This window comes from Cetorhinus maximus, chromosome 8, assembly GCF_964194155.1.
Source record: "Cetorhinus maximus chromosome 8, sCetMax3.hap1.1, whole genome shotgun sequence".
NCBI classification, from domain to species: Eukaryota; Metazoa; Chordata; class Chondrichthyes; order Lamniformes; family Cetorhinidae; genus Cetorhinus; species Cetorhinus maximus.
Window position 1 is genome coordinate 57,467,502 of NC_135886.1, and position 27,023 is coordinate 57,494,524.

Consider the following 27,023-nt stretch of genomic DNA (forward strand, 5'->3'; position numbering starts at 1 on the left):
AGGATGGTTTCACTGGTGCTCTCATCCAATTACCCAGCCATGTGAGCGTTAACAATCAGTGCTGGCAGGCAATTGGACTAGAAGGCCATCACTGCCAAGCCCAATAGTCATTGTCCAAGAGCAGGAGTTGCTGCAGAGTAGTAGTGTTCCTTTTGCACTATTTGCTAAAGGTTTTATCAGGATCTGAGTAAAGTAAAGAAATGAGGCCTCTACTTTTCCTCTCAGTCACTTAGCCACTGTCACTGCCACAGTCATCAGTCCACTGGACACAATGGAAATTTTTAAATGGTGCATTACAAATTGCAGCCTGGAACACTCATTCATAAACAAAGGTTTATTTCACAAAGGAGACTGCAACATTAGATACAAGCTACCAAAAAAAGCCAAAGTACAGCGTAGGCAGTAAGATTACAGAACTCGGTTCATTATCTATCTCTAATTTTCCTGTGCCACAAGGAGCCTAAACACCTGCATTCTGTACAACAGCCAAAACATTTGAGAAATTGTATCTCGCCCTTTAACTCACAAACCTGTTATTGCTGAGATAAATAAAACTAACCTACAAAACACAAGTCAGAATCTCTCTAAGATTAAGATGCTTGTACTGAACAGAGGGCCCCATAAAAAAGTCTATTTTTTGGTGTATGCAGGTGTTAAAACCCAATGGGATTGGGTATCTGTGCAGGCAAGTCTCAAACTGAGGTATGGGAAATAGGCATTGTTCAAAGAGCCAATTGTCTCCATAATGGGTAGAAAACCCTGGGTGTAGCCAGCATCATACACTTTCACAACCACAGACAAAAAGTTCATACAAGAATGAGAAAATACAAAGGTGGAAAAGTTTGAGTGTCCTTGTAGATGATCCCATGAGTAGAGATGTAGCACCAATTGTGGGTTGTAGAGATACCAAATCCACTGCTTCTAGTGGAATCTGAGATTTGTTAGCAACTACCAAAGGCTAGCCCTGTCCATTCTGCTTCCTGTTATTCTGGTCTTTTACAGTACAGTTGACACAGATATAGTCCTCCTTTTCTGCTGTTTCTGAGGAAACACCCACACAGATCTGGTGGAACCACTGGTTGCAGCTGCCATCACACTGGACCCAGTCAACCTATACAAAAAGGAGAAATTGTTTACTCGCAATATCACCTTAACTCCTCTTCTTCATTCCATTAACATCTGTGTTTTATGGGGAAAAAGCTGAATTTAGTGAAGGGTCATGTTTTCACCAGTAAATGAATTGTTGCTTATTTTCTCTAATTACTTTTTAGGATTTCCATGTCAATTTACTGATTCAGGCACGCTTGTAATTCATACTCCAAGGGGTCAATGTTTGGGTCTGATACACCCAGCTTGTGTCTAGATATGGACAGAAATAAGGAGTAAGGAACCATGAGACGGGCTGAAATCAGCTGCCTCACCTCTCCATTTTGTGCCCCAATAGATCAGGTCCAGGACAAGTGTTTCAAATTTACATCTAAACTGAGCAAGAACTTTGTTTCAAGGTTTAAAAGTAGGGCATGGAAATTCCCCTACACCATTTACTAGCCTGTGAGCAAGCTGGAGCCCAAATCCAAAGATTGCATGGAAAACTGCAAAAGAGTTGCTGGGCACAGACCTTTAGACAGAAAATTATTGAAAGGGCACTGAATTTAACAGGCATATGTTTCATGGCCAATTTTGAGTCATTGATGTTTTTCTCCAGCTGGCTCTTAACATTCTATTACATTGTACTGACGAAGGTGCCTCTGCCTATAGGAACCTGTGCCAGCAGAACCCAAATAGTGTTGCTATGTTTCACAAATGCCTGATTTTTTATTAACTGGTTCACGAGAAGCACCCCAATTATAGCACACCTCACTTTTGGTTGTATGAAAGAAAGAATTCCAGAGTTAAACCCAAAATTGTCTGATGGTTGCACCTGCCAAGATCCCACCAACCCCTTCCCAGGCCCTGGTTCACTTGCATGGCAATGACCGTCTTCTCAGGGTCTGATCAGCAGTGAGGTAGATACAAAACTGTACCATGAGATACAAAATAAAAATGGAAAATTCTGGACATATTCAGGTCAGGCAGCATCTGGGGGGAGAAACAGAGTTAACATTTTCAGATAACTCTCCACAGATGCTGCCTGACCTAAGTATTTCCAGCGTTTTGTGTTTTTATTTCAGATATTCAGCATCTACAGCATTTTGCTTTTGTGTCCATGAGATATGAGGATCCTTTGGCTGGTACAGGTGAGAATAGAAATAGTTAGCTGCGGCTGTAACATCGTTGCACCTTCTTGGTAACATGTTGCAATGCTGATCTATAAAACAGCAATAACTATAAGCATCTAATGCATCACTTCCTTGAATTCAGAAGCCAGATATCAAGCCACATGCTGAACTACTGTCATTTGTCTGCACACTCCTTTAGCTTCCCTTCATTTTTGCCCGCCGCTTAATGTCCTGCAATTTCAGTCTTACCAAAGGCTGCTAATGGGTGAGATGCCTTTAGAGACATTAAATAATTATTGAATTTTTGTCCTCCCCATCCCCACCGTGCCATTTTTCAACTCCCATTTAACTATAAATCATTGATCATAAATCAGAAGCCTGTGATCAAAGTGTAAGTGAAGAGCTTGCAAATACACAGTGGCTGCAGGTCCCACTGTGGGCTAAATAAAAGCTTGTCCTATTCTTCTGTAAACTTGAGTGTGGTGAAAGAGAGAGACTTCTTTTGTTTACTTGCAAAACTCAAAACTGTGTCCAACATTAAATCTGAGATTGCACAACATTTGCTAAATAGTGTGCTAAGAATTACGCTGGCAACCAATTTAAGCTGGTCAGTTGGGCTTGCAGAGTGCCGCATTTACATGTACTGGAAGCTACATATATCAATACTTCTTTCTCCCCTCCTGTACAGCAGAGCTGCGTGTGGTGCCACAAACTTGGGTCCAACAGCATTCCTCTGAGGAACCAATGCCGTCACTGGTATCCAAAATGGAAAACCAACTTGTGAGCAGGACCCCAGGGGACTTCTGCACTACCTGCCTAATTTTCTTGGACTGCCTGGTGGTCACACGTTCCCTTTTTGCCTCCAGGCTCCTAAGTTGCAGTGTGACCACCTCTCTGAATATGCTATCCATGTAGATCTCAGCCTTGCAAATGCGCCACAGTGACTCCAGCTGCCACTCGAGCTCCGAAATCCAGAGCTCTAGGCTCTGCAGCTGCTGGCACTTCCTGCACACGTGGCCATCTAGAGCATTGGTAGCATCCACAACCTCCCACATATTGCAGGATGTGCATTCCACACGACTGAGCTATCCTGCCTTGCCTTCAATTTACTTCCCTTGCGTTAATTTTATTTTACTTGGTTTACTTATGCAACTTTATTTTACCTGGCCTCGACTTAACTTTATTTCCCTACTGCTTGTGTTTCTTACTTAAATGTAAGTAGCCCTTTCTTTTAAAGAGAATGTGTTTTTCTAATTCTCAGCTATTTGATGACACTCCCTAACAGCAATTTCTCACCAAACATTGAACTTATGTTTCTCCTTTGATGTTCGGTGCTAGGTGCTGCTGACTGCCTGGCTCGGGGTCCTCGTCTCTCACTCTCCTCTAGGTGCTGCTGACTGCCTGTCCCAGGCTCCTCCTTTCGCACTCTGCTCGAGGTGCTGCCAAACTATCACCGATTGTTGTAAAAACCCATCTAATTCACTCATGCCCTTTAGGGAAGGAAATCGGTCTCCTTACCTGGTCTGGCCTACACAATGTGGTTGACTCTTAACTTGCCCTCTGAAATGGCCTAGCAAACTACTCAGTTCAAGGGTAATTAGGGATGGGCAACAAATGCTGGTATTGCCAGTGACACCCACATCCCATGAAAGAATAAAGGCAAAAATCTCAGCCCCAGGACATTGCTGCAGCGTTCCTCAGAGTAATGTCCTAGGCCCAATCATCTTCAATTGCTTCATCAATGACCTTCCCTCCATCATAAGGTGCAGATATTCGCTGATGATTGCAGTTTTCAGTAACGTTCGCAACTCCCCAGATACTGAAGCAGTCTATGCCCACATGCAAGACCTGGACAACATTCAGACTTGGGCTGTGATAAGTAACATTCATGCCACGCAACTGCTAGGCAATGAGCATCTCCAACAGGAGAGAATCTAAGGATGTGATTGCACTGGAGAGGGTGCAGAGGGGATTCACCAGGATGTTGCCTAGGCTGGAGCATTTCAACAATGGAGAGAGACTGGATAGGCTACGGTTGTTTTCCTTAGTGCAGAGAAGGCTGAGGGGGGACCTGATAGAGGTATACAAAATTATGAGGGGCATAGGTAGGGTTGATAGGAAGAAACTTTTCCCCTTAGTGGAGGTGTCAATAACCAGGGGGCATAGATTTAAGGTAAGGGGTTTAGAGGGGATTTGAGGAAAAGGTTTTTCACCCAGAGGGTGGTTGGAATCTGGAACACACTGCCTGAGGGGGCAGTAGAGGCAGGAACCCTCAACATTTAAGAAGTATTTAGATGAGCACTTGAAATGCCATAGCATACAGGGATATGGGCCAAGTGCTGGGAAATGGAATTAGAATAGATAGGTGCTTGATGGCCGGCACAGACACGATGGGCCGAAGGGCCTGTTTCTGTGCTGTATGACTATGACTAACTATCTCCTCTTGATATTCAACAGCATTACCATCGGAGTTTCCCACTATCAACTTCCTGGAGATTACCACTAACCAGAAACTTAACTGATTCAGCCATATAAATACAGAGGCTATAAGAGTAGGTCTGAGGCTGGGAATTCTGCGGTAAGTAACTCATCTTATGAATCCTCAAAGCCTGTCCACCATCTACAAGGAGAAAGTCAGGAGTGTGATGAAATACTCTCCACTTGCCTGGATGAGTGCAGCTTCAACAACGCTGAAGAAGCTGGGAACAATCTAGGACCAAGCAACCCACTTGATTGGCACCCCATCCACCACCTCATTCGCTCCCTCCACTACTTGCACACAGTGGCCAGAATTGACAAGGAGATGGTATTGGATAGGCTGTCTGAACTTAAAGTTGATGAGGCACCAGGAACATATATGAGATCTATCCAAGGATATTGAGGGAAGTGAGAGTGGAAACTGCGGAGGCACTGGCCATAATTTTCCAATCTTCCTTAGAATCAGGGGTGGTGTCAGAGCGCTGGAGAATTGCAAATGTTACACCCTTGTTCAAATAGGGTGTAAAGATAAACCCAGAAATGACAAGCTAGTCAGTTTAACCTCAGTTGAGGGAAGCTTCTTGAAGTGATAATTTGGGACAAAATTAGTAGTCACATGGGCAAATGCGGTTAATTAAGGAAAGCCAGCGTGGATTCTTAAGCGCAAATTATGTTTAACTAAATTGGAATTTTTTGAAGAGGTAACAGATTCAAGAAGTTAATGAGGGTAATTGTTGTTGATTGGGTATACACAGGCCTCAAAAAGGCATTCGATACAGTGCTGCACAACAGATTTATGAGCAAAGTTAGAACTCACGAAATAAGAGAGACAGTAGCAACATGGATATGAAAGTGGCTGAGTGACAGGAAACGGAGGGTAGTGTTTAATGGACTCTCACTTTTCCTGATATATATTAATGACCTAGACCTTGGTGTGCAGGGCACATTTCAAAATTTGTGGATGATACAAAACTTGGAAGCATTATGAACTGTGAGAAGAATAGTGCAGAACTTCAAAAAGACACAGACAAGTTGGTGGAATGGGCAGACAAAATTAATGCAGAAGTGCGAAGCGATTCATTTTGGTAGGAAGAACATGGAAAGACAATATAAAAGAAAGGGTACAATTCTAAATGGTGTGTAAGAGCAGAGGGACCTGAGTGCAGTCATTCAAGGTGGCGTTACAGGTTGGGAGAACAGTTATTAAAACAAACAGTATCCTAGGTTTTATTAATTTGGGCATAGAATAAGGTGGGGTGGGGGGGGGGGATGGAAATAAAAAAACCTAAATCAGGGCTAATGTGCATGTATATGAATGCACGGAGTGTGGTTAATAAGGTTGGTGAACTGCAGGCACAAGTTGACAAAATGAATTATGATATTTTTGCTATAACAGAGACCTGGCTCATGGAAGGGCAGGACTGGGCATTAAATATTCCTGAGTACAAGGTGTTTAGGAGAGATGGGAATGGAAGGAAAGAGGCGATGGGAGTGGCGATATTGATTAAAGATGGCATTACAGTACTGCAGAGAGAGGATATTCCAGTGGAGTCAAGGATGGAATCTCTCTGGCTAGAGCTAAGGAATGAAAAAAGTGATGTACATAGACCACCAACTATTGGAAGGGATGTGGAGAAACAAATTTGCAAAGAAATTACGGAGAGGTGCAAGAATTATAGAGTAATCATAATAGGGGACTTCAATTATCCAAATATAGACTGGGATAGGAATAGTACAAAGGGACAAGGGGGCCGAGAGGGGTGAGAGGGATGAGAGGAGCGAGGGTTCCTGGAATGTGTTCAAGATAATTTTCCGCACCAGTATGTTTCCAATCCAATGAGAGGACAAACACTTTTGGACCTGGTTCTGGGGAATGAGTTGGCTCAAATGGATCAAATAGCAGTGGGAGAGCATTTAGGGACAGTGACCATTGTATCATAAGGTTTAGATTAATAACTGAAAACAACAGGGATCAATCCAGAGCAGGGATAACTAATTGGGAGAAAGCCAACTTCGATGGGATGAGAATGCATCTGAGTCGAGTGAGTTGGAATCAAATGTTGGCAGAAAAGACGGTGGCTGATCAATGGGCCACCTTCAATGAAAAAGTATTGCAAGCAATGTCAAGATATATTCCCTTGAAAGGGAAAGGTAGGACAAATAATTCCAGAGCCTGGATGACGAGAGAAATAGAAGTAAAGGTGAAAAGTAAGAAGTGCACGTATAACAGATGTCGGGTAGAAAATACAATGGAGAATCAGGCTGTATATAGAAGGACCAGAGGGGAAGTGAAGAAACTGATAAGAAAAGCAAAGGAATATGAAATGAGGCTGGCAGCGAACATAAAAGGGATTTCCAAGGTCTTCTATAAGCATGTAAATAATAAAAGGGTGGTAAAGTAAGAGTAGGGCCGATTAGGGGCAAAAAAAGGGGTCTTGCATGTGGAGGCTGGAGAAATAGCGCAGATGTTGAACGAATACTTTGCATCTGTCTTTACAAAGGAAGAGGATCCTACTCAGGCCGAGGTGAGAGAGGAGGTAACAGGTACAGTAGAAGAACTTGCAATTGAGAGGATGGTGGTGTTGGAAAGGCTAGTTTTACTTAAAATAGATAAGGTACCAGGACCGGATGAGATGCGTCCAAGGGTGCTGAGGAAAGTGAGAGTGGAAAGTGCAGAGGCACTAGTGATAATCTTTCAGTCTTCTTTAGACACAGGGGAAGAGCCGGAGGACTGGAGAATTGCGAATGTTAGACCCTTGTTCAAAAAGGGGTGCAAGGATAAAGCTGGCAACCACAGACCAGTCAATTTGACCCCAGTGGTAGGGAAACTTCTGGAAACTATAGTACAGGATAAAATCACTTCGACAAGTGCAGGATAATTAAGGAAAGCCAGCATGGATTCAATAAAGGAAAATTACGTTTAAATAACTTGCTGGAATTTTTTGAGATGGTAAGAGAGAAGGTTGATAAGTGAAACATTGTTGATGTGGTGTATATAGATTTTCAAAAGGCATTTGATATAGTGCCACACAATAGACTTGCTAGCAAAATTCTAGGTCATGGAATAGAAGGGAAAATAGACACTTGGATAAGAAATTGGCTGAGGACAGGAAACAGAGAGTAGTCATAAATAGTTGCTTTTCAGATTGGAGGGTTTGTAGTGGAGTTCCCCAGAGTTCAGTGTTGGGATCCTTGCTCTTCCTGATATACATTAACCTAGACTGTGGTGTGCAGGGCATGATTTCAAAATTTGCAGACATGAAATGAAGATTGGAAATGTTGTCAACTGTGATGGGGATCGTCTTGAACTTCAAAAGGACATAGACGTATTGATGGATTGGGCAGACAAGTGGCAGATGAAGTTTAATGCAGAGAAGTGTGAGGTGATTCATTTTGGCAGGAAAAATATGATGATACAGGGTTAATTAACAACTTTGAAGTAAAGGAGTCTCTGGGGAAGTTTGATCATAATATGGTAGAATTTTATGCTAAGTTTGAGAGTGATAACTATAGTTAAGTTCAAAACTAGGACCGGGATTGATGGACCAGCCAAAGGTTAATTTCCAAAAATCCAAGCCCTGGTCTTAAATCTGAACAAAGCAAATGTAGGTATAAAGGGCAAACTTGATTGAAAGATATCATGGTAGATAGATAACAGCAAACATTTTAAGAAATAATTCAATGTGTCAAAGATAGTATTAAACAAAGAGGCTTATAATGTTGTCAAAAAGAGTAACAAGCCTGAGAGTTGGGGGATTTCAAAATTGAACAAAGAATGACAAAGAGATTGTTAAAGAAAGAGAAAATAGGATAATGCGAGGAAACTAGAAACAGAAAAACAGGTTGTAAAAGCCTTTGAAGTATGTAAAAATGAAGAGGTTAACAGGAATAAATGTGGGCAGAGACGGATGAAATTATAGTGGGAATAAGGAAATGGCAGAGACATTAAACAATCATTCTGTATCTGTCTTCATGATAGAAGACAGAACAAACATTCCGGGAATCTCAGAATCACAGAATTGTTAATGCGCAGAAGGGAGTCATTCAGCCCATCGTGTCTGCACCAGCTCTCCATAACAGGGGACTAAGAGTCCAGTGAAAAAGAAGGCGTAAGGAGAAGAATATTGAAAACATACTGGAGAAATTAATGGGACTAAAAACCAACTAATTCCCTGGACCTGAAGACACAGACCCCTTGGTTTTAAAACTGGTGGTGACAGAGATATTGGATGTAGATCCCCAAATTCTAGAACAGCCTCTGTGAATTGGAAGGCAGCAAATGCAATTTGGCTATTTAAGAAAAGGTGGAAGAGAGTACAAGAAATCAATAGGCTAGGTAGTTTAAAGTCAGTAGCAGGGAAAATGCTAGAATCTCTTATTAGGGATGTGACACCGAAAACTTCAAAAATCATAATAGGAATGGACAGAGTTAACATAGATTTATGAAAGAAATAGTGTTTAATGAATTTGCTAAAAGTGTTTTTGAGGATGTAACTGTGAACATGGATAGGCAGTAACCAGTAGATGTACTATATTTAGATTTTCAAAAAGCATTTGAAGAGGTTATTACACAAAATTAGGGCTCATGGGATTTGGGGTAACATATTAGTATGGATTGACAAGCTCTAACTTGTGGGGTATCGCAAGGATCAATACTTGGATCTCAGCTATTTAAAATTGATACCAATAATGCAGATGTGGGGACAAAGTGAAATTAAGGAAGTCTTAAAATCATTGTATAATAGGCAGAGGCAACATGGCTTTACAAAATGGAAATTGTACTTTCCAAATTTATTTGAATTTTTTGAGGATGAAACTAGAAGGTTAGATAAAGGGGAGCAGATGTAGTATGCCTGGAGTTCTCCTCCAAGGCACATACCATCCTGGCTTGGAAGTATTTCACTATTTCTTCACTCCTGGGACTGCCACTCAAACAGCTCTATGGATGTACCTACATTACATGGACTGCAGCAGTTCAAAATGGCAGTTCACCACAATCTTCTCGAGGGCAATTAGGGATGGCCAACAAATACTGACCTTGTCAGCGATGCTCACATCACATAAAAAATATTAAAAGATCCAACACAAGAGGTTAATATGCAAGATAAGAACTCATGGAGTTGGTGGTAATATATTAGCATGGATGGAGGATTGGTTATTGGACATGAAGAAGAAAGTAGGGATAAATGGGGCATTTTCAAGTTGGCAAACTATAACTAATGGAGTGCCGCAAGGCTCAATGCTACAGCCTCAACTATGAACAATCTATATTAATGACTTAGACGGAAAGACCAAGAGCATTGTATCCAAGTTTTCGGATGATACAAAGCTAAATTGGAATGTATGCAAAAATGTTAGAAAAAGATATAGACAGGTTAAGATGAGTGGGAAACAGAGTGATAAGAATATGATGTGAGAAGCGTAAGGTTATTCACTTTAGTCATAAGAACAGAAAAGCAAAATATCTTTTAAAAGTTGTGAAATTTGTAACTGTTGCAGTTCTGAGGTACTTGGGTGTACTTGTACAAGGAACACAAAGTTGGCATGCAGTACAGAAAACAATTAGGAGGGCAAATGACATGCTTTCCTTTACTGCAAGGGGATTGGAGCACAAAAATAAGGCAGTCTTGTTACAATTTTGTAGGGCTTGGCTGTACCTGGAGTACTGTGTGCATTTTGTGCATTTTTGATCTCCGCATCTAAGGATATACTTACATCGGAAGCATTTCAAAGAAGGTTCACAAAGCTGATCACTGGAATTAAGGGGTTGTGTTATGAGGAAAGATCGAGCAATGTTGGCCTATACTCAATGGAGTTTAGAAGATCGAAAGCTGATTTTAATGAAACATATAAGATTCTGAGGGGACTTGACTGGGTAGATGCTGGGAGGATATTTGCCCTCATGGGGAATCTAGAACGAGGGAACAGAGTTTCAAACTAAGGGGTCTCCTACTGAAGACTGAGATGAGGAGGAATTTATTCTCTCAGAGAGCTGTTAGTCTTTAGAATTCTCTACCCCAGAAAGCAGTGGAGGCTGGGTCACTGAATATATTCAAGGCTGAGTTAGACAGATTTTTGATATACAAGAGATCAAGGGTTATGGGGTAGCTGGCTCCAATCAGATCAGCCATGATCTTATTAAATGGCAGAGCAAGCTCAATGGGCCAAATGGCCTACTCTTACTCTGATTTATTATGATCACTTAATTTTTTTTTCAATGTTTACACTGAATTCAATTGTGTAATAGCTATTTCCCTCCTATGCTCCTGCTCTGTCATTAGTTATTGATCCCAAACATAGCAGCTCTCCTGCACTAATCCAAAGGATGAAGTAGTTGTCACTTGCCCCAGTCACAATCTTACATCTCCACATTGCTGGTAGGGCTGGAGAATGAACATGTTTGCATTTTGCAGGAGTTCTATAGGCAAACAAGAAGTGGGGATATATTTTATTGACCCGAAAGCAAAGACAAGATAGAGACATGAAAGAACAAAGAACAAAGAAAAGTACAGCACAGGAACAGGCCCTTCGGCCCTCCAAGCCTGCGCCGATCATATTGCCTGTCAACTAAAACATTTTGCACTCCTGGGGTCCGTATCCCTCTATTCCCATCCTATTCATATATTTGTCAAGCTGCCTCTTAAATACCACTATCGTACCTGCTTCCACCACCTCCTCTGGCAGCGAATTCCAGACACTCACTACCCTCTGTGTAAAAAACTTGCCCTGCACATCTCCTCTATAGTTTTCTCCTCTCACCTTAAATCTATGTCCCCTAGTAATTGACTCTTCCACCCTGGGAAAAAGCTTCTGACTATCTACTCTGTCCATGTCACTCATAATTTTGTAAACATCTATCAAGTCGCCCCTCAATCTCCGTCGCTCTAGTGAGAACAATCCAAGTTTCTCCAACCTCTCCTCATAGCTAATAACCTCCAGACCAGGCAGCATCCTGGTAAACCTCCTCTGCACCCTCTCCAACGCCTCCATATCCTTCTAGTAATGTGGTGACCAGAATTGCACACAATATTCCAAGTGTGGCCTAACCGAGGTTCTATACAGCTACAGCATGTCTTCCCAGCTTTTATACTCAATACCCCTGCCAATGAAGGCAAGCATGCCATATGCCTTCCTGACTACCTTATCCATCTGCGTTGCCACTTTGTGACCTGTGGACCTGTACACCCAGATCCCTCTGCCCGTCGATGCACTTAAGGGTTCTGCCATTTACTGTATAATTCCTACCTGTATTAGACCTTCCAAAATGCATTACATCGCATTTGTCCGGATTAAACTCCATCTGCCATTTCTCCGCCCAAGTCTCCAACCGATCTATATCCCGTTGTATCTTTGATAATCCTCTTCACTATCTGCAACTCCTCCAACCTTAGTGTCGTATGCAAACTTACTAATTAGACCAGTTACATTTTCCTCCAAATCATTTATGTATACTACAAACAGCAAATGTCCCAGCACTGATCCCTGTGGAACTCCACTAGTCACAGCTCTCCATTCAGAAAAGCACCCTTCCACTGCTACCCTCTGTCTTCTATGACCAAGCCAATTCTGTATCCATCTTGCCAGCTCACCTCTGATCCCGTGCGACTTTACCTTCAGTACCAGTCTGCCATGAGGGACCTTGTCAAAAACCTTACTGAAACCCATATATATATAACATCCACTGCCCTTCCATCGTCGATCATCTTTGTCACTTCCTTGAAAAATTCGATCAAGTTAGTGAGACACGACCTCCCCTTCACAAAACCATGCTGCCTCTCACTAATACGCCCATTTGCTTCCAAATGGTAGTAAATCCTGTCATGTATAATCTTCTCCAATAATTCCCCTACCACTGACGTAATGCTCACAGGCCTGTAATTTCCTGGATTATCGCTGCTACCCTTCTTAAACAATGGAACAACATTGGCCATTCTCCAGTCCTCTGGGACCTCAGCTGTAGCCAGTGAGGATACAAAGATTTCTGTCAAGGCCCCAGCAATCTCCTCCCTTGCCTCCCTCAGTACTCTGGGGTAGATCCCATCTGGCCCTGGGGACTTATCCACCTTAATATTCTTCAAGATGCCTAACACCTCCCACCTCTGTCCCTGAGTGGGCCTACCCTTTCCCTGGCTACCCTCTTGCTTTTTACATATGTATAAAAGGCCTTGGGATTTTCCTTAATCCTGGTCGCCAGTGACTTTTCATGACCCCTTTTAGCCCTCCTGACTCCTTGCTTAAGTTTCTTCCTACTTTTTTTATGTTTGGAAGGATTGGAGTTCAAGAGGTGTGAGAACAATGGAACCTGAGATGAAAGGGGAAAAAAGGTATTTCAGAGTTACTGTGGAGGGCTTAGGATAATTATAGCTGGAGCTGCTGTTTGAGATGTTGAGGCAGCAGTTGGAGCTGTTGAGATGGGAGCTGTTAGCTCTGGGCTGGGGGGGGGGGGAGATCCAGTTTGAATCAACCATCCAGTCAAGCCAGAAAAATCTTGGGCTTCAAAAAGCAGTTTTATTCTGAAGCTTGATTTTCCACAGCAGAGTGGAAGCGAATTACAGGTCATGAGGTATGCCTTTATTGAAGCTACAGCAGCTTGCCTGGGTAATATTACTGGATTTTGTATAGTTAAATATCTATAAGGGAGAGTTGCCTGAAAGGGGTCTGAAAGTGGGTGACAATGTTACAGAGTTCTCCAGCTGGCTTCCCTGAGCAGTATTGATAGTTGAGCCTTGTTCATTTGAATGGTCACTTGCAGAGCAGATTAAGAATATCCAGTGGAATTCCTGGACATGTTCATCCATGATTCATCACAATGAAAGGGTCAGATAATAACTACTTGATTGTAGAAATTGATCTAAAGTTATGATTTCATTTGGAGGTTCATTTTGAATTTGATTTACAAAAAATCTCTAAATAAACTTTGATCACATTTCTTCTGCGTAATGTGTTGAACAGTTAACGTAAACAGAATTAACCTGCTTATGCAATCTGTTAAAAATAGAACTCTTGTGCTGTGTCTAGACTGAGCCTTTTCTTGTTGTCAGTTTGATGTGATAGACAGAGAAACACTTTGAAAATTGTGGGTCTGACCAAATGGAGTGTCTTTTTTTTGGGGAATGTTTTGCAAGACTACCTTAATTGTGTAACTGTAATGTTGTGTATTTAAGTTTTCTTTTTATTCTTGTTAATAAAACATTTACTTTTAATTTTTAAAACCCCAAAGGTGTTACTGGACCTCATACTGCTGAGATCGGTACATCATCTTCTCATTTTCAGAATACAAATAAAAAGGGTATGTCTTGTAAGCCAAGTTTCCCTCTGGGATTTGGTTTGCGCAGCAATTAGATTGGCTGTGGTCATAACACAAGAAAACCACTTAGTGGGAATGAAAGTCATTTAATAAAAGGATGTGTTTTTAACAGAGACACATTACCACTGCAGGAAATGCTAGTTCTTACTTCCAATATTTACAAATCATATTTCCAAATGGAATCCAAGTGAGAGAAAAAAAGCAAGTAAGTGAATGAGAGAAGGAGCAAGTGAGGCAAAGTAGCTATTCATGGACTGTATTAAAACATCCCAAGGCACTTTCATGAGCGTTATCAAATAAAAGTTGACATAAAGCAACATAAGGAGCTATTGGAGCAGATGATCGAAATTTTGGTCAAAGAGGTATGTTTTAAGGAGCGTATTAGAAAAGGACAGAGAGATAGAGAGCAGAAAGGTTTAGGGAGGGAATTTCAGTGCTGAGGGCCTTGGCAGTTGACCACCAATGGCAGAGCAATTAAAATCAGGGATGTTCAAAGGGCCAGAATTGGAGGAGCGCAGATATCTTGTTAGAGAGTTATGGGACTGGAGGGGATTACAGAGATAGGGAGGGGTGAGGCCATAGAGGAATTTGAACCAATGTAGGTCAATGAGCACAGGGTAATGAACTTGGAATGAATTCGGATACAGGCAGCTGAATTTTAGATTACCTCAAATTCACGCAGGGTAGAAAATGGGAGGCTGGCCAGGAATGTGTTGAAATTAATTCAAATTAATCACACTGAAAAAATTGATTAAAATAATGAGATTCCATTGAAGATTGCTACTTTTAAACAAGTTTATGTTTTTTGATGAAAAGTGATAGCCAAGTTAAATGGCTTGCAACTGAAAGTCCAACAATTAGGATTTGTATGGGATAGCACTGCAGACTTCTGGAAGGTGTAGTCTGGAAACAATACAAATTCCATCCTTGACTCTCTGTTCCTTATTCTGCGAAACACAATCCTCTTCCATTAAAATATCCAACAGTTTATATTCATCTATTATGCTCCCATTTGGTGAACAAAAACTGTATGAATACTGACCTCATCCCCCTCTGGCTGTTGACAGCTTTCTGCAGGGCAGATTGCATCCTCATCTTCAGAGTCCTCTGGCTCGGAATATGGAGGCTCCATTATCACCGACAATGCTTCATGAGGCTGCAGAAATTCAAAATACTTCCCAGCTTCTATTCTCACCAAGCTCAGATCTTTTGATTTTTCCTGGTTTAATTTGAGATTTTTCTTTTTTGGATTGTTTAGTTTTTTCAATTTTTCTCTCTTTGCATCCACTGAACCATCTTTTTCAAGCCGTCTCTTTTTTTTCTCACAGTTTCCTTCTCTTTTCATTGGCTTTAAACAACAACCTTCACCCTGAAACATAACAAACAGCTCAATCAACTCCATCAAGCAGAAAAGGGCTACCAACCTCTCAGATCCTTTGTGGTATTATTGTGCATGCGTACCTGATTACTGGTGAGCTCTCGTGATTACCAATCTCCTGTAAATATTCTCTCTGCTATTTATGTTAATTGAGTGCACTGAGCAATATTTAGGTTTCAAAGATTCCATGTGTAGCTATTTATGATTTCTGAAATTAATTCATCATCCTACAGGAATGAAGTCAACATTGCTCTCAGGTCATTTGACATGTCTGGAACAAAACACTGCAAACTTCCCAGCATAGATTCTTCTGTTCGCTAGGTAGGTTAAAAAATATTCATTTGTCACAGGTCAATTTCTACTTTCATGGCGTTTGTGAGTTCTTTATGTTCTACATCACCAACTACTGGAGCCACTATTAAATAGGTTATGTCATATGTCCATCTGCCAGTTATGTAAGGGTGATGGTAACATACCAACACAACAGGAAGCTGCAGCACCCTCTTGGTAAAGTAGCAGTCCCATAAAACTGTATTGATGTATCAGACTGAATTATGTGCTCAGCATATTGTAACAGAATCAACTCACCCCTCCTGATAACACACAAAATAATTTGGAATCTGAGCTAGCTAACTACACTGCTCCAGGGAACTAATATGAATGAGACCTGGAGGGGTAGAGCTGGCTCTCAGGGATGGAATTCCTCCTACTTGGCTTAAGGGAACCCTGCAAACAAACCTTTTAACAGACTGGGTAGTCTCCAGCATTTATTTCTAGGACATAAGTTCGGTGGGATATAATGGCTTCTCAATTTGGAGCCCTTTGGAATCTATCCAGTCTCAAGTGGGAGAGGGGGTTCCCCTAATGAGGAGAATGCATTCACTCTATCGAGCAAACAGGAACTCTACCTGTGTTTATCTTTCTGTACCTTGGTTTGAAGACTGAAGTATGGTGTTGACAAATGCAGAGCTGACCAAAAAGACAGGCAAAAGCAAAAAGTACACCTAAAACATGGTCAGTTGAGATCTAGGATGCTCTATGTACTTCCATCACGTGCTGGTCTCCTCAAAGCTTGATGAAACATTTGAAATATTAGTTGTCATTGAGCTTATTCTATCTGAAAAAATGGCACCTACGGTATCTGATACTCATACACAATTATCAAAGACAACTCAAAACATGCGTGCAGTTGTAGAGGTACATTTTTGACAGTATTTACAGGTTAACTGCCTAAATACATTGCTGTTCTGCTATTGGGTCTTTGCAGTTCCATACCTCAGCTGTAGAAGAACAGGTCTCTGCGAGACATTGCATGACTTCCAATGGTTCACAGTTCATCAGTTCAGATCGTTGCTGGTGACCTTCTACTACAGGGTACTGAGCTGCCCACAAGATCTGATAAATGTGCTGCACCTCAGGCAGTGAGACCTGCAGTAGAAGAGCCTCCATCATCAGTTCATCAAGTTGGGACCTCACATCATCAGACAGGCACAACCCTGCAAGAGTAGACATTCACAGGAGTAAGTTTCCTAGCCAGTATTTGGAAGTTCAAACTTGCAAGAGTTCCCAAAATATTTGTTGACTAAAATTTCCCAGAGGCAGAAACTCTTGTATTAAAAAAATACTTTCAAGGACAATAAATGAGCATCAGTAATTTGCAGCTGATATTAGAGTTTAGCATAAAGTCAGCTACCTCACGCACTGAATTTCTGGTCTCCAGTGAGGAATTAGTTCAGAGATTGATTCTTGGGTTGATTTTATTCATGAAAAGTGACAGATATGCAAGAGTGGAACAGAAGTTAAGTAAGTTTTTTTGTTTGTTCATGGGATGTGAGTGTTGCTGGCTCGGCCAGCATTTATTGCCCACCCCTAATTGCCCTTGAGAAGTGGGTGATCATGCAGCCTATTCACAATCCAGAGCAATCCACATGGGAGGTCTGGCTCTGCTAATTAATTCTGCAATGAATTACATAGATGAATGAGTCTGTAACTTCCCTGCAGCCATTTATTCAACTTTATGAAAACAAGCTCCAATTTTTTTTGATTCTTTCACGGGACATGGGCATCTCTGGATATCCCAGCATTTTTACTGCCCATCCCCAATTACATGCGAGAAGGTGGTGGCGAGCCACCTTCTTGAACCACTGTAGTCCATGTGTGGTGTAGGTACACCCACAGTGCAGTTAGGGAGGGAGTTCCAGGATTTTGATCCAGCGACAGTGAAGGAACGGTGATATATTTCCAAGTCAGGATGGTGTATGGCTTGAAGGGGAACTTGCAGATGGTGATGTTCCCATACATCTGTTGCCCTTGTCCTTCTAGGTGGTAGAGGTCACAGGTTTGAAAGATGCTGTTGAAGGAGCCTTGGTGTGCTGCTGCAGTGCATCTTGCAGATGGTGGAGGGAGTGCTAATCAAGTGGGCCCCTTTGTCCTGGATGGTCCCAAGCTTCTTGAGTGTAGTCGAAGCTGCACTCATCCAGGCAGGGAGTATTCCATCGCACTCCTGACTTGTGCCTTGTAGATGGCGGACAGACTTTGGGGAGTCAGGCGGTGAGTTACTCCCTGCAGAGTTTGCAGTCTCTGCCCTGCCCTTGTGGCCACAATATTTATGACTGGTCCTGTTCAGCTTCTGGTCAATCATAACCCCCAGATTTTGATATTGAGAGATTCAGGGATGGTATTGCCATTGAATGTCAAGGGGAGATGATTGGGTTCCCTCTTGTTGGAGATGGTCATTATCTGGCATTTGTGGGGCACGAATGTTACCTGCCAATTGTCAGCCCAAGCTTGGGTGTTGTCCAGGTCTTGCGGCACATGGGCAAGGACTGCTTCAGTATCTGAGGAGCCGAGAATGTGCTGAACATTGTGAAATCATTAATGAGCATCCCCACTTCTGACCTTATGGCGGAAGGAAGGTCATTGGGCCTAGGACACTACCCTGAGGAACTTTTGCAGTGATCTCCTGGAACTGAGATGATTGACCTCCAACAACCATAAACAACTTGCTTTGTGATAGGTATGGATCCAACCAGTGGACAACTTTCCCTGATTCTCACTGACTCCAGTCTTGCTCGGGCTCCTTGATGCCACACTCGGTCAAACGCTGTGGTGATATCAAGGATGCTCACTCTCGCCTCAGAGTTCAGCTCTTTTGGCCATGTTTGGGCCAAAGTTGTAATATGGTCAGGAGCTGAGTGGCCCTGGTGGAACCCAAACTAAGCATCAGTGAGCAGGTTTTTGCTGAATAAATGTCATTTGATAGCACTGTCGATGACCCCTTCCATCACTTTGCTGATAATAGAGAATAGACTGATGGGGCGGTAATTTTCTACATTGGCGAGTGGATGCCAGTGTTTTAGCTGTACTGACAGCTTGGTTAAGGGCGCAGCTAGCTCTGGAGCACAAGTCTTCGGTACTATTACTGGAATGCTGTCAGGCCCCATAGCCTTTGTAGAATCCAGTGCCTTCAGCAGTTTATTGATATCACGTGGAGTGAATCAAATTGGCTGAAAAATGGTCTGTGATGCTGAGGAACTCAGGAAGAGGCAGGGATGGATCATCCACTAGGCACTTGTGGCTGAAGATTGTTGCAAATGCCTTGGCTTTTGCACTGATGTGCTGGGCTCCCTCATCATTGAGGATGGGGATATTTGTAGCTCCAGGATGCAATCCTGCTTTACCCCGCTGCTGATCTTGAAAACTTCTGATGTTGCTCCATTGTAACTCTTGGAACCGTACATGTTCTCGTGAAAAGAATAATTGATGCCCAGGAGTTCAGGTGGGCCTGCCTGGGCTCCTGGGTATTCTAATTGTAAAATTTATCCAAATGTCATGTAGATCAAGACAAGCTACTTCACCTTGTCCAAAACAATATTTCTATGGGCTGGCATCCTGGGGAAAGAGTAGGCATTTAGAATTGATTTATTTCAATTCAAACCAGATAAATTTCTTTAAGAAAATACAGTAAAATCTGTTATCCAGCAAGCTCCAGGAATGGGAGGTGCCAGTTAACTAAGAAGCAGTATGAGTTCTGCGTTTTCATCCAATCAAAAATCTTCTGGGTGACCTCACAGTGATGCGGGTGTTGCGGTGTCGTGAGAGGTGCAGGAGCACGCAGATCTTCTAAGTGGCGCAGAGCTAACATGGTGCTACAGAACAGTAGGAGGCGGAGACTGGAGTGAGGGCAGGCTGCCCATAACAACTACTGGTGAGTTTGACAATTGTTAACGGGTTGACAGAGAGTGGGACTGATGGGAAACAAATGTTAGGCTGATTTCTGAGGGATGAGAGACATCTCCAGTCTAAAACGTCTCAAGAGACTCAACTCCATTATTCTGTTTACTAGAACATTCCAGTTGTAGAGTGGCAGATAACAGAAATTTTACTGTAACACTTTTTGCGGTACAGTACCTGATTCACTTGAGATATGGAAAGTGTTGCACGCTGGGAACAACAGATGATTTTGGACCTACAGTTCCCAAACACCCCACTGCAGGGGTTTTCTCACCTCATGTGTGGGTCTGTTGTGGTCAAGTTCACAGATTGAAACCAATCATTAGTCAAAAGTTCCATTATCATTGTGTAATATGATTAACAGGGTGGTAAAAGACAAATTAGATGGATCTTGATCTTTTCTCATTTACCAATCCGTATTGTAGATCCTGGTGTATAAGTAGACCTGGTGGTTAAGACCACTCCATTTTCTTGGCGCCAAAAATCATGCTTTTGCATAAACTTGGCATATAAGATCCTCCCCCCGACCTTTTCAGCTACGAAATGTTATACTCACATCAGTAGTTGGCCTCAATTTTTCACCCCAGAAATTCATGTTTTATCTACATGCATGTTTTACTTACTTTACAAATTGGCGATATGGGCTGTGTTGCAAAGAAGATGCGTGGGAATTTAAGGGATCTCCACACAGCACAGACAGCACATGGCTTGGTGAGTGACAAACAGAAACGGGTCCTCCAGCAAAAAGAATGAAGTATGAAGCTGTTGTCAAGCCAAAAGTCGTAATGTACCAACTTGTCAAATAACTGTGCTGCAATGAGGGAATCAGTGTTACTAAAAAACTGGTGTGAGAATGAAAGGAGGAGGAATCCACCCTGAAGAAGATGTCCAAGACCAGATGTACCGTCAGAACAGAGGCAAGCCACTGGTCTGATCTTGAGAAACGTGTCGGAATGGGTCCTCTAAAATTGTCAGAATGGTTACAGTGTCATCAGAATGCAATGCAGTATATGCACTTCAATGGGCCAAATCAAGCCAAGTCCAGCAAAGATTTTAGACAAACAGCTAGTTGGTGTTGCCACTTTATGGAACAAAACATTTTAATGTTGCGACAGAAGATCAAGATCGATCAGAAACTACCAAGAGACCTCAAAGCCAAAATGACCAGTTTCCAGAGGTTCATCATCCGACAGTGGCAAAAACATGAGTATCCATTAAATCACATCAGCAACATGGATGAAATGCCCATGAATTTTGATATTCCTAGCAGCCGATCTGTGGAATGGACAGGTTTGAAAACAGTTCTGGTGAAAACGACAGAACACAAGACAAGACTCATGGTGGTACTAGCTTGCATGGCTGACGGAACAAAATTAAAACTTATGATGGTGATTTTCAAACGTAAAACTATGCTGAACATCAAGTTCCCCGCAGAAGTGCTGGTGCATTAGTTGACCCATAGTTTTGGATTCTTGGAGGCTTCAAAGGTTGACTTATACACCTAGTATAAAATGTGAAATGTTGGTGTGGGTGGTTGGTATTTTGACACGAGGAAAAAAAAACACAAGTAATTCATACGTTCTTTAACATCCTATTCCTCACCCTATATGTATGTTCTCCAATTATTAACCAGGAACTGCCTACAGGAGGGACAAGTGAAAATTCCCTATCCTATCTACTAACAGCCAGAGAGACTTCAGGTTAAGACCCTTACAGATATCCCATTGCAACCAACAAACCTGCTCTATTGTATCTTTTTGTGGAGGTACCACTGGACTTAAAAAGGGGGCATATAATTATTCTGAAGTTCCGAAGAAGAGTTATATTGGACTCAAAACGTCAACTGTTTCTCTCTCTGAAGTTGCTCCCAGACCTGCTGAGTTCTTCCAGCATTTTCCACTTTTATTTCAGACTTCTAGCATCTGCAGTATTTTGCATTTATTACAAGTATTCTTCATGTTTGTGGTAATATATACTGTTTGTGACCTTTTACTTCCCTGGATATTGACAGTGATGCAATCAATCATGAAATTGATGGAACGACGGTAGAATGTGGCTTAGTTAGATGCCTGCTGTTGTCTTCTACTCGCAGGAAACTGGCAATTTTGAGACAAATCTGTATACCTTCCGCATATGCTCAACAGACGGTACAGGCTGCCGGAGCGCCAGTATTAGTATTTGAACTTTAGGTCTACTCCATTTTTTGGAAGCACTCTACTTGCCTTTCTCATTGCCATCATCAACACCAACTCCCTTGCTGCCTCACCACTGTACAATACTGTACACCGTATCAAGTACAGTTACTGGTCCATGTATCAGGGAAGCTCAGGACCAGACATGTGCCAGATTTGGGGCTTCTACAGATTTTGGGTCCTAGGCATAATACATAAAAAAGTTTGAAAAATAAAGAATAAAAGGGTTTTATTCAAATTACTACCCAGGGCACCAGTTTTGAATACAGTCGGTTTTCAGATCCTTCCAGATTTTGGTATGCCGAATAAGGGGCCCAGTACCTGTAGTACACCTTTGCAAAATGTGCTAGACAGGAGGGAAAAAAATGAGGAAAATGGTATTTTTGAACTGAGTTTTTTTAATGGAATAGATTGATGAAAATGGTAGACTGCAGAGCCAGACCATGAAGTTGAGATATGGCATCACTCTGCCAGAAAAATAGGTTACATTCTCACTTTATAATATAAGTACAAACCTTGAGCTGGAATGCAGGACTGCCATGAAGGTCTGTATCCTACCACCTTCTCCTTTTCAAATGGATTGCTATTACAAACTTCAGTAAAAAACTCACTTTCATTGCCAGAATTCACCTGAATAGACAAAAGATGTGTGTGAATGTATACAAAATTAATTTTTAGCTCGGCTGAGTGGGTAGGGGCAAGAGAGAAAGAGAAAACAGAAATCATACCATATAATTTGACAGCAGTTATAAAATGTTAACTCTGTTTCTCTCTCCCCACAGGTACTACCAGACCTGCTGAATATTTCCAGCATTTTCTGTTTTTATTTCACATTTCTAGCATCTGCACTATTTTACTCTTGTATTCTATTAAGCATCACCTCTACATTTTCTTACCCTTCAAATAATATGATTTAATAATAAAGGTATCTTGGCTATTATTGAAATAATGGCCACTCGTGAAGATCATGATTTATTTTTGTGGCCAGATACCACTTGAACATAGAGTTCAAATGCATTAAGGCAGTGGGATTGACGTGAAGAGCCTGACAACCACGTGGATGCCACCTATAATGACGTGTGCCTTATCCAGCTGAATCTCTTTTCCACTGGAGAAGTGCTGAAGCTGTTGTTCCCTACACTGTTTGTTTGCACTGCAGCCTCCCTGATATGATAGATAATCCCTATGGTGGACTGGGGGGGATGTGGAATCATATATACATACAAACAAATGAATTAGGAGCAGGACTAGGACACTCAGCTCCTTGAGCCTACTCTGTCATTTAATAAAATCATGGCTGATTTGATTGTAACCTCAATAACCTCATAGCATTCATGCTATACTAATCCCTATTCCACTTGGCTGTAGGTTATCCTGTAAGTGGATTAACTCTGTGGCAATTTCTCTTATGAAGATGAGACAGGTCTTGAGGGATTCAAATATTTGTGGCAGTTTCTATAAACATGTAACCCTATGGAGGAATGACGTGGACAAAATGCCTCAGTTGTTGTTGCATCTTAATTTGTTGACGTCTAGTAAAAGTCATTCTTTATCTCAATGTGCATAGCTATCAGAATCCCCAAGGGACATTCTTTGGTTCCATTGAAGTGGCAGCAATAACTAAGAATAATTAAATGAAGTACTGATGGGGGTCAATGGAGGGAGGAGAAAGAAAACAAAGCTGCAAAAATTGCCCACAACTCCACACAGACTAATGTATGTATCAAATGAATGAAACTTAACAGAAAATTAAAAACCCTTAATAATTGTACAACATATAATCTATTAAGAAGTCTGCTTGAGTAGATAAGACCCAGAATCCCAACAAGTCCATTTTATACAGAAAATACTCAATGCGAGGAATTTTGTCTTAACCCCATTTGCATGGGACCCAGTATACAGATTTCTCATTTAAGTGAGGTCCACATGGTAGAGTTATTTGGAGAGAAAATTAGTGTAGCTGATGGCTCATTTACTAGTTCTCAGGTGGCTTTCCTCTGAGTACCAACTTACACTCTGATTTGAATCTATACTGAATAACTTACTGAATGAATCACTACATCTTGTTTTTCTCTATCAATCATAGAATAGGGCATATGGAGGCCATTCAACTCACTGAATCTGCGCCAATTCTTTTCAGGAGCAATCCAGTTAATTCCACTCCCCTTCTCTATGTCTTTGATAAGCAATGAAAAACTGGTTTCCTCCTATTCTTCAAGGGCAGTTTCTGCATGTCTCTTGCAATTCCAGCTACTAGCTACCAGGTTTTTCCTTGAACCATACTACTGTACTTTAACATTATTGAGCTATTTGAGCTTCTCCTTTAGCAACTCAAGTCTTCACAAACCAGCTCTGTCCAAGGCCTCAATATTGCTCTGTCTTTGGGAGCCTATTTTTTCCTGCTACCGTTCTTCTGCCAATTTTCTTCCCATGAGTCTGTGCAGAGCTGCAGTTCTATGGTTACCAGCTATCACATGGCACTTTGTCCAAAAGGCATTCTTCATGCATGAGCCTAATTTGAGCGCGTTGACAGTAATCCATGTTCATTCATACATTTCCAGAAGTGGTCATTGAACACCAAACAGGGACAACAACCCAGAGACTTTTCCTACTTTCCGATGCAGAGGCACAGACATTAACTTTGTTGCCTCTACAGCTGCTATGGTTGAGTCCAACAACTCAACATAGCCCAAGGACTCAATCCGGTATGTTCATGTTCTGTGGTTCAAATAGTCACTGCTTTAACCTGATGACTATCTGGAGAGTGTATAACACCTCTGTTGCACATAGCTTCTCAGGATACAAAAAAAGCATATTCCTCAACAGAGGATTCCCCTCTCAGCCTGAATTCCTCCTCGCCTCTCCCCTGAACAATCTTTCTCACTTTGATATTTTAGCAATCCTGCCACATACAGTCTCTGAATTTACTGTTCCTCCTAATCTGCAAACATGCTTTTCGCATATAGAATCATTACACATTTTCTTTTCTTCCAAGGACCTCAAACTATGGAGCTCCTCGACCCCCCATGTCTTCAGACTTTTAAAATCCAAGTTTGGAAAACCAGTCAATCAGCCTTGGCCCTTCACCTGGGTTTCTCAGTTACAGCCCCATGGTTACTGAAACCAAGAATTGGAATGTGTGCAGTGTTTAATAGTATTAAACTTTGTAGAACTTATCAAGGTCCTTTTGAAGTGGTAAAGCAGGTCCTTAAATACAATTTCCATGTCAACATTAGAAAAGGAGCTGCTGCTGAAAGAAATAGTATGGAATAAATGTCCTTTTCAGGTAAGGGGGCGGCCAAACTCCAAAGTTTGCTTTCGTCTGGTCTTACCTGCAAATTACCTTCAGCAACTCGTTTCTCTAGTTCAGTGGCAGCCATTTGTTTTGTAATTCCCTGACAAGCCTGGATTTCTACTTGTGAGGTTATTTGGGCCAAGCGTAGTTCATCTCTGCTAAGAAGCTGCTTTGTCCGATGTTGCCAGTTCACAGCTCGTTCAAAAACATAATTTAGTGCTTCACCTTCTGGCAATCTGACAGGAATCTTTTGTAGCGTCGAGAGTAGTGGGAGGATTTGCTCAAACGATGGTTTTTCTGATCGCAGACAGAGTGGGCAAAGCCAGGGCAGCTCCCCATGGTGAGCATTCACTGTTGAGACACAGCTGCTGTGGAACCAGTCTTTGCAAAGCTCACACTGCAGCATGGAGCCAGCTGCAGCCTTCTTACAAACACACACCTTTGTTTCCATACACTCTGCATCAGAGAGGAATTTAATGGAGTTTGCTGTTTGGAGGGAGCGAAATGATTCCATTTCCTTCAGCCTGGCTTCATTGAAAGTTGCCACCTAAGAATGAGAAAAATAAGTTACCTCTACATGGTATTCTGATACAAGTAGACTTCTCTCTGATCAGCTATATCATGGCAATCAGCATTCCCACCGCCATCAGGCTTACTTCATGTATTTTACCCCTCCCAGCACCAAAATTGAATTTTGAAAGCAAAGCAATAAAACAAAACAGTGGACTCCTCTTCCTGGGTACCAGCTCTGAACAAAAGTAATCTGATGACAGGGCTATGGCTACACAAGTAAAGGAGGGGTAATTACATGAAGTAAGCCTGAAACAGAAAATAACAGAAACCAAAGCAGTTTAACAGCACATTCATTTCATTACATCTGTGCCAGCTCTTCATTAGTCACATTCAAAACTAATCTCACTATTTTGCTCTCTTCCACCTTTTTCCACTTCAAATATTTATCAATTATCCCTTGAATGAATCAATGGTGGCAAAGCATTCAAAACTCCAACAATACCGTGCAAGAAATTTCTTATTCACTGTGATTATACATCACTAACCAGAGGAAATAGTGAAAGATTATCAAAATGTTCATCATTTAAAAAATCTATTAGTCTCCTTTTAGCCTCTCTGTTTCATATATACATTCGATATACAATAAGTTGGCCCGTTTTAAGTCGCTCCACTTTAACATCTCAGGTATAACGAGGCCTTTATGTGGGCTTAGAGTTGGGATTTCTGTTTTTGTGTCATTTCATGCCAGTTGAGACACCTAATTGGCGACATTTTGGAGTGGACTCTCTTGCTCCCTGACCCATCCACTTGTCGCCCCTCCCTCTTGCTAACCATCCCACTGCCAACCCTCCTGCTCACCGATCCTCCCGTTCCCTGCCTCTTCTGCTCATCAATCCCTTCACTCACTGCCCATCCTGCTCCCTAGCCCTCCTGCTCCACAACCCTCGCACTCCAGGCTTTCCCTCTCCCTGACCATCAGGCACACTACCTCACTTGCTCCCCCACCCTCCTGCTAGTTGCCTTTCTCCCACTCACCACTTCCCTCCCTGGCCTTCCCACTTGCAGCTCCTTTCCTGCCTCTCTCTGCCCCTCTCCCAAGCCCTCGCTCAGAGTATATTCAATATGTTTGTAATTAGTTTTCCCACTCGTGGCATCAAACTGGTAGAAACCACATTATGACTTTAATACCCTTTCTATAATAGGGTACATACATATGCACGTAGATTTATAAAGCTCAAAATTCTATTGATCTTTATATATTTACCTTGCTGGTCTTTTAGGGAATTATGCATTTGAACCATTAGTGTTCTCTGTTCTACATCCTTTCTTCCCATTGAGTGTACAGACCCATTTTGCGTTTATTTCTCCTATTGTTTATGACCTCCCACCACATTGGCGATGGGAGATA

The 27,023-nt window shown here is 41.9% G+C and overlaps 1 protein-coding gene across 2 annotated transcripts in view; it reads right to left on the reverse strand.

Moving 5' to 3' along the window:
• Positions 1–319: 319 nt before the first annotated feature.
• kdm5ba (lysine demethylase 5Ba) overlaps positions 320–27,023 on the reverse strand; it is a 254,050-nt gene continuing 227,346 nt past the window's right edge. Inside the window, exons 23-27 of one of the 2 annotated variants that reach the window (XM_078546909.1) lie at positions 25,140–25,649; positions 22,323–22,437; positions 16,658–16,878; positions 15,047–15,373; positions 320–1,111 (exon numbers count right to left, since the gene is read on the reverse strand). In XM_078546909.1, coding sequence (XP_078403035.1) covers positions 959–1,111; positions 15,047–15,373; positions 16,658–16,878; positions 22,323–22,437; positions 25,140–25,649 — 1,326 coding nt within the window. In that variant the 3' untranslated portion in view covers positions 320–958. The remainder of the gene's footprint in view (positions 1,112–15,046; positions 15,374–16,657; positions 16,879–22,322; positions 22,438–25,139; positions 25,650–27,023) is intronic. The other variant, XM_078546911.1, reaches the window with a different exon arrangement.